Source organism: Garra rufa, chromosome 16 (assembly GCF_049309525.1).
Source record: "Garra rufa chromosome 16, GarRuf1.0, whole genome shotgun sequence".
Taxonomy (NCBI): domain Eukaryota; kingdom Metazoa; phylum Chordata; class Actinopteri; order Cypriniformes; family Cyprinidae; genus Garra; species Garra rufa.
The window spans coordinates 41,326,441-41,336,638 of NC_133376.1; the positions used below are offsets into that span (position 1 = coordinate 41,326,441).

The 10,198-nt window shown below is 40.3% G+C and overlaps 2 protein-coding genes across 2 annotated transcripts; both read left to right on the forward strand.

The window, feature by feature from the left end:
• The first annotated feature begins 222 nt into the window (after window positions 1-222).
• Window positions 223-3,937, forward strand: LOC141288572 (tripartite motif-containing protein 16-like). The gene is made up of 6 exons (XM_073820735.1): window positions 223-1,425; window positions 1,674-1,769; window positions 1,869-2,102; window positions 2,507-2,666; window positions 2,807-2,854; window positions 3,083-3,937. The coding sequence occupies exons 1-6, from the start codon at window positions 853-855 to the stop codon at window positions 3,655-3,657; spliced, it is 1,686 nt and encodes a 561-aa protein (XP_073676836.1). The 5' UTR covers window positions 223-852; the 3' UTR covers window positions 3,658-3,937.
• A 3,123-nt stretch (window positions 3,938-7,060) lies between these two features.
• LOC141288625 (tripartite motif-containing protein 16-like) lies at window positions 7,061-10,198 on the forward strand. Its single transcript, XM_073820790.1, has 6 exons — window positions 7,061-7,686; window positions 7,935-8,030; window positions 8,130-8,363; window positions 8,768-8,927; window positions 9,068-9,115; window positions 9,344-10,198. Exons 1-6 carry the CDS (start codon window positions 7,114-7,116, stop codon window positions 9,916-9,918), a joined length of 1,686 nt encoding a protein of 561 aa, XP_073676891.1. The 5' UTR covers window positions 7,061-7,113; the 3' UTR covers window positions 9,919-10,198.

Sequence of the window (10,198 nt, forward strand, 5' to 3'; positions counted from 1 at the left end):
GCCCCGTTCCGGTGGATCCTTAATTCCACCCATCTTTGGGGGTGAGCGGCGCCCCCGCCTTCGTCTTCAGGCGGGACCCGCAGATTCCGTACCCTCTGAATGCAAGTTAAGAACGGGGCCTACGCCAAATAACCTGATTGCTTGCTGAGCTCCTAAATAAATAAATGTTATTGTCACAGTATAAATTCTCCCGAGTCTTTCTGGTAGAAATGAAGCTAGCGCAAGTTCTGCCAGGAAGACTCAATTGTTCGCGTCACTAATTACCTCCTCATCTATCCAATCATATCATTTACTGTAGCTTAAAAAGGGTAGCGCTTACACATGTCTGAGTTCGCAGATGCTGTCGCTCCAGTACCTCCATCCTCCCCACCTCCACCAAGATGGGATCCTTCCTCCAACGACTCTACTCCACCTAGCCGGGTCCTCCCTCTACCAACCACATCACCATCAGTCAATCTATCCCCTCCATCCCGAAGACTTCAGATTGTTCTTTTCCTCCATTCACCCACCATCACCAGATGGCCCCTTTCCTGACTCCGGGGGGTGAGCGGCGCCCCCGCCTTCGTCTTCAGGCGGGACCCGCAGATTCCGTACCCTCTGAATGCAAGTTAAGAACGGGGCCTACGCCAAATAACCTGATTGCTTGCTGAGCTCCTAAATAAATAAATGTTATTGTCACAGTATAAATTCTCCCGAGTCTTTCTGGTAGAACCTGCTTTACAGTCTCACAGACACACCTGTTTTGCACACGTCACTCAAACACAGAACCAGGAAACTATTCAGTTCGGGGAAAGAAAAACTGAAGTGTAGTTGAGCTGTTGTGTGTTTGTGTCTCTGTATTTAGGCAGTAAAATGGCAGAAGCCAGATTTTCTCAGGATGAGTTCTTGTGTCCACTGTGTCTGGATCTCCTGAAGGATCCAGTGACCACTTCCTGTGGACACAGTTACTGTAAGAGCTGTATTACAGACTGCTGGGATCAGGAGGATCAGATGAGAGTCTACAGCTGCCCTCAGTGCAGACAGACCTTCAGTCCAAGACCTGCTTTAGCTAGAAACACCATGCTGGCTGAAGTGGTGGAGAAACTGAAGAAGACCAAACTTCCTGCTGACTGTGACGCTGGAGCTGGAGATGTGGAGTGTGACGTCTGTACTGGAAGAAAATACAAAGCCGTCAAGTCCTGTCTGGTGTGTCTGAACTCTTACTGTCAGAATCACCTTGAACAACATGAGAGTTTCTTTAAAGGAAAGAAGCACAATTTGACTGATGCCACTGGACGACTGCAGGAGATGATCTGCCAGAAACATGAGAAGATCCTTGAGGTTTTCTGTTGCACTGATCAGGAATGTATATGTATGCTGTGTACGATGTATGAGCATAAAAACCACAACACTGTATCAGCTGAAGAACAGAGGACAGAGAAACAGGTATTTACCATAGAGATTAAGTTAATATTCAGTGCAGTGATCCAATAGTCTGTTTATTTTCTGTGTAGGGCAGCAGCTTATTACACAGAAACACTGTCAGTATGAAGCTCTACATCTGTGTCAGTTTCACTTTTATAATACTTATGCTTGCAGTATGAAAAAAGCCTTCATCTGGATTCATCTGTTCTCATGATGATTTAGTGGCAGTAGTTTTCTGTGACATTCACCATCATCCGTTTGTCCTGCAGAAGCAGCTGAAGGAGACGCAGAAGACGTTCCAGCAGAGAATCCAGCAGAGAGAGAAAGATCTTCAGCAGCTGAGAGAGGCTGTGGAGTCTCATAAGGTGAGTCTGGAGAAGAAGAGAAGTTTGTCTCAGTCTCAGTTCAGACTCTCTTGTCTCTTTCAGTCCCACTGAAGCCTGAATCACTGTGTGTCCTAACAGCGCTCTGCACAGACAGCAGTGGAGGACAGTGAGAGGATCTTTACTGAGCTCATCCGCTCCATTGAGAGAAGCCGCTCTGAGCTGATACGGCTGATCAGAGATCAGGAAAAGCGAGCAGTGAGTCGAGCTGAAGGACGACTGGAGCGACTGGAGCAGGAGATCAATGATCTGAGGAGGAGAGACGCTGAGCTGGAGCAGCTTTCACACACACAGGATCACATCCAGTTCCTGCAGGTAACAGAGATCTAGAAGAACAGGATCATAGTGGACTTGAGCCAGATCCTGCTGTCTCTAACTTCTCTAAAGTTATAAATAATGGTCAATCTAATCGTAGCCTTTGAGCTGCTTTTCCTGAAAAAATCTACTCAACCCTACAATGAGACTCCATTGATGTTCTTGAGCTGTTAGATGGACATTTATGTTCTTAGCAGATGTTTTATCATCCAAACTATTTCCTAGAAAGTTCACATAGAGTGTAAGTGTCAAATACTAGAATCTGTAGCTCTAATGTGATATAATGAATATGAGAAGAATGAAGCTGATGCTGTGAAAGTGCTGGATTGAGGTGAGTTACTAAAGATCAGTCAAATCAGATCAGAAGTGTGGAGCTGATGAGTTTTGATTTCTGTTTTCTGTAGAGTTTCCAGTCTCTCTCAGCACCTCCTGAATCTACAGACGGAAATGATGATCCCTTCAGTTCTCTCTTCTCTTTTGATGGTCTGAGAGAATCTGTCCATCAGCTGAGAGACAAACTGGAGGATTTCTGCAAAGAGGAGCTCAAGAAGATCTCAGACAGAGGTAAAGTCCTGGAGATTCATCTGCTCTCAGAAACAAGTCCATCATCATCTTATATCATGGAGAACATCATATTAGAAATGTCTTAGGAATGGATGCAGGATCATGAGAATCACACTGTTCATGTCTGTTGATTTCCACAGTCACATCCACCAACATTGTTCCCAGGACCAGGAACGACTTCCTACAATGTAAGTCAGTAAGAAAACAAGCAGAAAAACTCACTGAGTGTGTTCATGTTCTTCCTGTAGAAGGTGAAAGAAGAGTTTTATAATTGATGATGTAAATGATGATTTGCACAGGATATCTGGTCATCTGTACTGAGACACTGATGATACATTGAACACGAAGAGTTCAGCTACATGAAAAGATCAAACAGATTCATAATTCCTGATTCTGATGTGTTTTATCTCCATCAGATTCCCATCAGCTCACTCTGGATCTGAACACAGTGTATAAACACCTCCTTCTGTCTGATAACAACAGAGTGATTACTAACACTGACACAGTTCAGCCGTATCCTGATCATCCAGACAGATTTGATATGTATTATCAGGTGTTGTGTAGAGAGAGTGTGTGTGGACGCTGTTACTGGGAGATTGAGTGCAGTGGAGGTGTGCGTATATCAGTGTCATATAAGAGCATCAGCAGGAAGGGATGGGGTAATGAGTGTCGGTTTGGAAAGAATGATCAGTCCTGGAGTTTGCTCTGCTCTCCCTCCAGTTACTCATTCATGCACAATAACATAGTCACTGATCTCCCTGTAGAGCCCATCAGCAGTAGAATAGGAGTGTTTGTGGATCACAGTGCAGGAACTCTGTCCTTCTACAGCGTCTCTGACACAATGAGCCTCATCCACACAGTCCACACCACATTCACTCAGCCGCTCTATCCTGGGTTTGCTATTTTTAATAATGGATCTGTGTTGATGACTCAGAATAGACTGACGAGAGATTCTACCCATAATGCTCTGAGCTGCATGATGAATCAGTAACATTGAGATGTTATAGAGTCTCTTGTTTTCTCTTCATGACATTAATACTGCAGCTGAACTTCTGTCAGTGAAATAACATCAGAATAAATGTGTAATAAATCCTCATATAGACAGTAAGATCAGTGTGTGTGAGTCCTGCTGAGTGACCATGTGTTTCTGTGCTTTTCTCAACCTTTACTTCTGTTGATTGAAATTAGTCATTTAGTTTTTATTGTAGTGTCACAATTTTTATTATGACTATCAAAATGACTTCTTAAATCAAATGATCACACACAGTCAATAAAACATTTTCATTATTCACCTATAATGGAGCTCCAGCCCTTTTCAGTGTTTTGTGTTTTTCTGTCTTTCTGTGTCACAAACCGCTGTTTTTATGTCAAGTCACCTTTATTTATATAGTGCTTTTTACAATACAGATTGTGTCATAGCAGCTTTACATTATTAAACAGGAAAATAGTGTGTCGATAATGCAAATGGTCAGTAGTAAATACTGAAGTTTTAACGTAAAGTCAGTTCATCATCGATTCAGTGATATCATCATCCAGCTCAGTTCAGTTCAAATATTATCTGTGCAATCAAATTGACGATATTGCTGGAAATTGTCATATATTTACTGCTTAACCTCGGAATGCATTTTTATTTTTAGGTTACAACTTTTTAATAATTTGTGTTAAAGTTTTTCTCGATTGCTAACACACTGTAACTGATCCATTTGGACAGTTCTCAAAACAAAGACACATTTCTCAAAACGTTTAGCACATTTTACCTTTTTTACACATATACTAATTTGCTGTGTTTTTTGCAAAACTCTACACCAATGCTTTGTTCAGACTGTCACACTGTAACAAGATTACTGTGAAATTTACAGTAACTTACTGGCAGCAATTGGCAAGTAAGTTGCTGTAATATATTCCACAGTATGCTGACTGTAAGTTTAATCACAGTTACTTGCTGTACTACTGTAATTTTTATACAGTGAATATCACAGTACCATAATCGCATTCAGATTAATAGAATGCTCTTTTTTAATTAATTAATTCATGAATAAATAAATTTTTTTAACAAATAGTAATTAGTATATACTATAGTACTGTACTATAATGAACATTATTGCTTTAATTATGTGTAGTCTAAAAAGAAGACACTGTTTTTGTCACAAAAATAACATTTATTGACTTTAAATTGTGAAAATACATAAAATAGCATCAGCTACTGTATCTTCAGGAGTGCCAAATGGCTCTTTTGTTACTGAAGATAAATTAGGGACAGGAAAGCAGAAGTCTTTGATAATTTTCAACCTTACAGTACTAATTTTTTTCTTTTTGGTTGATGATTCCATAATTTGTTCCTCAAAATTGAATGATTCCATAATTTTTTTCTGTACTTAAAAAAAATTTTGGAAAATTATTTTTCATTAATTAACAGAGTTTAATCTAATTTGTTTGAGGTATGTCTCACATAACCTGAATGTTGAATTAACAATTGTTTTGTGTCATATCTGTGATTTATTTAACTTTGCCAGGGGTTGTAAACGTGGTCCAAATTGGTTGGAGTCGATCCATGAAAGACTGTGGCGAAAGGTTTGGAATCGACATTTATGCAGTCTTAATTTATATTTTTATTTCTTTATCTCTTTTTATTAGCTAACTGTTATACCTCTCATTTATTAATAATGGTTTCAGAGCAAACGGTAAAGACTCGCTGACAGAAATGCACACACTGCATGCCATCAGTTCAAACAGCAGCTCCGCCCAATCAGTTTCTTTGTGCTGCCTTCCATTCTGTACATTGCCATTGTCAGTGGACTCAAATAAGCTTAGTTAAGTTGATTCAACTTAAAAAAAAATTAACAGAATGATAATTTTATTGTTTAATGTACTTAATTTGGGTTTCAGGGATGACATTGTGGTCATCTGTAAACTTGAGTTCAGCTGCATGAAAAGATCATCAGATTCATAATTCCTGATTCTGATGTGTTTTATCTCCATCAGATTCCCATCAGCTCACTCTGGATCTGAACACAACACATAAACGCCCCCTTCTGTCTGACAGAAACAGAATGGTTACTTATACTGACACGGTTCAGCTGTATCCTGATCATCCAGACAGATTTGATATGTATTATCAGGTGTTGTGTAGAGAGAGTGTGTGTGGACGCTGTTACTGGGAGATTGAGTAGAGTGGATATGTGTTTATATCAGTGTCATATAAGAGCATCAGCAGGAAGGGATCGGGTAATGAGGGTGCGTTTGGACATAATGATCAGTCCTGGTGTTTTGCCTGCTCTCCTATCAGTTTCTTATTCATACACAATAACATAAAGACTGATCTCCCTGTAGAGTCCATCAGCAGTAGAATAGGAGTGTTTGTGGATCACAGTACAGGAACTCTTCAAAAGAGAAGTATCTCTGTTCAGATGGAAGAATGTATGTCTAACTCGGCGCCTTTATCTTGTGGTATTCCACAAGAATCTTGTTTTAGCACCAGTCTTTTTTTTCACTTTATATGCTCCCTTTAGGTCAGATCTTAAGTAAATATAGTGAGTCATTTTACTGTTATGTAAACAACACCCAGTTTTATCTACCTATGAAGCCAATTGCCAATTGAAAGATTGGCGGAATGTCTTGGTGAGATTAAGGTGTTTGAGATGCTAATTTGCTATCTTTAAATGAATCAAAAAACAAATTGATTTTATTTGGCCCTTGTCTGTTGACACATCCAAAATTGAGTTGGGTATACTATCCCCTTTTCGGAAGTAAAAAATGTAGGTATAGTTTGTGACACTGCACTGAAATTTGATAAACAAATAAATGAAGTTGTCAGAATTATTTTTTAGGGGCCTCTTCTTGTGAATGCCATAGTATCGATGATCAGGGACGTTTCTAGACTTTTTGACGCCCTAGGAAGAAAAATAAATAAAATAATGAGATTTCTTCGAAAACATTAAAAATCTGAATTACAGTGCTGTACCACAATTGGATTGTTTTTTACAGGTTAAAAGTGTTTACATTCAATGAAAATAAACTCTACGGTACTGGTACTATAATTGAAAATATGGTATTAATACTGTAAATGAAAATACAGTAAAGACATTATAGTACTGTACATGCACTTACAGTAATAATACTTCAGCTGCCAGTAAGTTACTGTAAAATTTACAGCAATCTTTTTTTTACAGTGTAGTTTTAAGGTAAGGGGATAAAAATAAAGTTTGTACGTATGAAAACCATTATGCCTATAGGAAGTCCCCTTAAACCACATATGCAAGAATGTGTTTGTGTGTGTGAGAGACTCTAAAGGAGCTGGAACGAGGAACCTGCTTTACAGTCTCACAGACACACCTGTTTTGCACACGTCACTCAAACACAGAACCAGGAAACTATTCAGTTCGGGGAAAGAAAAACTGAAGTGTAGTTGAGCTGTTGTGTGTTTGTGTCTCTGTATTTAGGCAGTAAAATGGCAGAAGCCAGATTTTCTCAGGATGAGTTCTTGTGTCCACTGTGTCTGGATCTCCTGAAGGATCCAGTGACCACTTCCTGTGGACACAGTTACTGTAAGAGCTGTATTACAGACTGCTGGGATCAGGAGGATCAGATGAGAGTCTACAGCTGCCCTCAGTGCAGACAGACCTTCAGTCCAAGACCTGCTTTAGCTAGAAACACCATGCTGGCTGAAATGGTGGAGAAACTGAAGAAGACCAAACTTCCTGCTGACTGTGACGCTGGAGCTGGAGATGTGGAGTGTGACGTCTGTACTGGAAGAAAATACAAAGCCGTCAAGTCCTGTCTGGTGTGTCTGAACTCTTACTGTCAGAATCACCTTGAACAACATGAGAGTTTCTTTAAAGGAAAGAAGCACAATTTGACTGATGCCACTGGACGACTGCAGGAGATGATCTGCCAGAAACATGAGAAGATCCTTGAGGTTTTCTGTTGCACTGATCAGGAATGTATATGTGTGCTGTGTACGATGTATGAGCATAAAAACCACAACACTGTATCAGCTGAAGAACAGAGGACAGAGAAACAGGTATTTACCATAGAGATTAAGTTAATATTCAGTGCAGTGATCCAATAGTCTGTTTATTTTCTGTGTAGGGCAGCAGCTTATTACACAGAAACACTGTCAGTATGAAGCTCTACATCTGTGTCAGTTTCACTTTTATAATACTTATGCTTGCAGTATGAAAAAAGCCTTCATCTGGATTCATCTGTTCTCATGATGATTTAGTGGCAGTAGTTTTCTGTGACATTCACCATCATCCGTTTGTCCTGCAGAAGCAGCTGAAGGAGACGCAGAAGACGTTCCAGCAGAGAATCCAGCAGAGAGAGAAAGATCTTCAGCAGCTGAGAGAGGCTGTGGAGTCTCATAAGGTGAGTCTGGAGAAGAAGAGAAGTTTGTCTCAGTCTCAGTTCAGACTCTCTTGTCTCTTTCAGTCCCACTGAAGCCTGAATCACTGTGTGTCCTAACAGCGCTCTGCACAGACAGCAGTGGAGGACAGTGAGAGGATCTTTACTGAGCTCATCCGCTCCATTGAGAGAAGCCGCTCTGAGCTGATACGGCTGATCAGAGATCAGGAAAAGCGAGCAGTGAGTCGAGCTGAAGGACGACTGGAGCGACTGGAGCAGGAGATCAATGATCTGAGGAGGAGAGACGCTGAGCTGGAGCAGCTTTCACACACACAGGATCACATCCAGTTCCTGCAGGTAACAGAGATCTAGAAGAACAGGATCATAGTGGACTTGAGCCAGATCCTGCTGTCTCTAACTTCTCTAAAGTTATAAATAATGGTCAATCTAATCGTAGCCTTTGAGCTGCTTTTCCTGAAAAAATCTACTCAACCCTACAATGAGACTCCATTGATGTTCTTGAGCTGTTAGATGGACATTTATGTTCTTAGCAGATGTTTTATCATCCAAACTATTTCCTAGAAAGTTCACATAGAGTGTAAGTGTCAAATACTAGAATCTGTAGCTCTAATGTGATATAATGAATATGAGAAGAATGAAGCTGATGCTGTGAAAGTGCTGGATTGAGGTGAGTTACTAAAGATCAGTCAAATCAGATCAGAAGTGTGGAGCTGATGAGTTTTGATTTCTGTTTTCTGTAGAGTTTCCAGTCTCTCTCAGCACCTCCTGAATCTACAGACGGAAATGATGATCCCTTCAGTTCTCTCTTCTCTTTTGATGGTCTGAGAGAATCTGTCCATCAGCTGAGAGACAAACTGGAGGATTTCTGCAAAGAGGAGCTCAAGAAGATCTCAGACAGAGGTAAAGTCCTGGAGATTCATCTGCTCTCAGAAACAAGTCCATCATCATCTTATATCATGGAGAACATCATATTAGAAATGTCTTAGGAATGGATGCAGGATCATGAGAATCTCACTGTTCATGTCTGTTGATTTCCACAGTCACATCCACCAACATTGTTCCCAGGACCAGGAACGACTTCCTACAATGTAAGTCAGTAAGAAAACAAGCAGAAAAACTCACTGAGTGTGTTCATGTTCTTCCTGTAGAAGGTGAAAGAAGAGTTTTATAATTGATGATGTAAATGATGATTTGCACAGGATATCTGGTCATCTGTACTGAGACACTGATGATACATTGAACACGAAGAGTTCAGCTACATGAAAAGATCAAACAGATTCATAATTCCTGATTCTGATGTGTTTTATCTCCATCAGATTCCCATCAGCTCACTCTGGATCTGAACACAGTGTATAAACACCTCCTTCTGTCTGATAACAACAGAGTGATTACTAACACTGACACAGTTCAGCCGTATCCTGATCATCCAGACAGATTTGATATGTATTATCAGGTGTTGTGTAGAGAGAGTGTGTGTGGACGCTGTTACTGGGAGATTGAGTGCAGTGGAGGTGTGCGTATATCAGTGTCATATAAGAGCATCAGCAGGAAGGGATGGGGTAATGAGTGTCGGTTTGGAAAGAATGATCAGTCCTGGAGTTTGCTCTGCTCTCCCTCCAGTTACTCATTCATGCACAATAACATAGTCACTGATCTCCCTGTAGAGCCCATCAGCAGTAGAATAGGAGTGTTTGTGGATCACAGTGCAGGAACTCTGTCCTTCTACAGCGTCTCTGACACAATGAGCCTCATCCACACAGTCCACACCACATTCACTCAGCCGCTCTATCCTGGGTTTGCTATTTTTAATAATGGATCTGTGTTGATGACTCAGAATAGACTGACGAGAGATTCTACCCATAATGCTCTGAGCTGCATGATGAATCAGTAACATTGAGATGTTATAGAGTCTCTTGTTTTCTCTTCATGACATTAATACTGCAGCTGAACTTCTGTCAGTGAAATAACATCAGAATAAATGTGTAATAAATCCTCATATAGACAGTAAGATCAGTGTGTGTGAGTCCTGCTGAGTGACCATGTGTTTCTGTGCTTTTCTCAACCTTTACTTCTGTTGATTGAAATTAGTCATTTAGTTTTTATTGTAGTGTCACAATTTTTATTATGACTATCAAAATGACTTCTTAAATCAAATGATCACACACAGTCAA

Coding starts and splice junctions, on each gene's coding strand:
- LOC141288625 (XM_073820790.1), top strand. CDS start 7,114: ATGGCAGAAGCCAGATTTTCTCAGGATGAGTTCTTGTGTCCACTGTGT. Junction 8,031..8,129: donor AGGCTGTGGAGTCTCATAAG/GTGAGTCTGGAG, acceptor GTGTCCTAACAG/CGCTCTGCACAGACAGCAGT. Junction 9,116..9,343: donor CAGGAACGACTTCCTACAAT/GTAAGTCAGTAA, acceptor TATCTCCATCAG/ATTCCCATCAGCTCACTCTG.
- LOC141288572 (XM_073820735.1), top strand. CDS start 853: ATGGCAGAAGCCAGATTTTCTCAGGATGAGTTCTTGTGTCCACTGTGT. Junction 1,770..1,868: donor AGGCTGTGGAGTCTCATAAG/GTGAGTCTGGAG, acceptor GTGTCCTAACAG/CGCTCTGCACAGACAGCAGT. Junction 2,855..3,082: donor CAGGAACGACTTCCTACAAT/GTAAGTCAGTAA, acceptor TATCTCCATCAG/ATTCCCATCAGCTCACTCTG.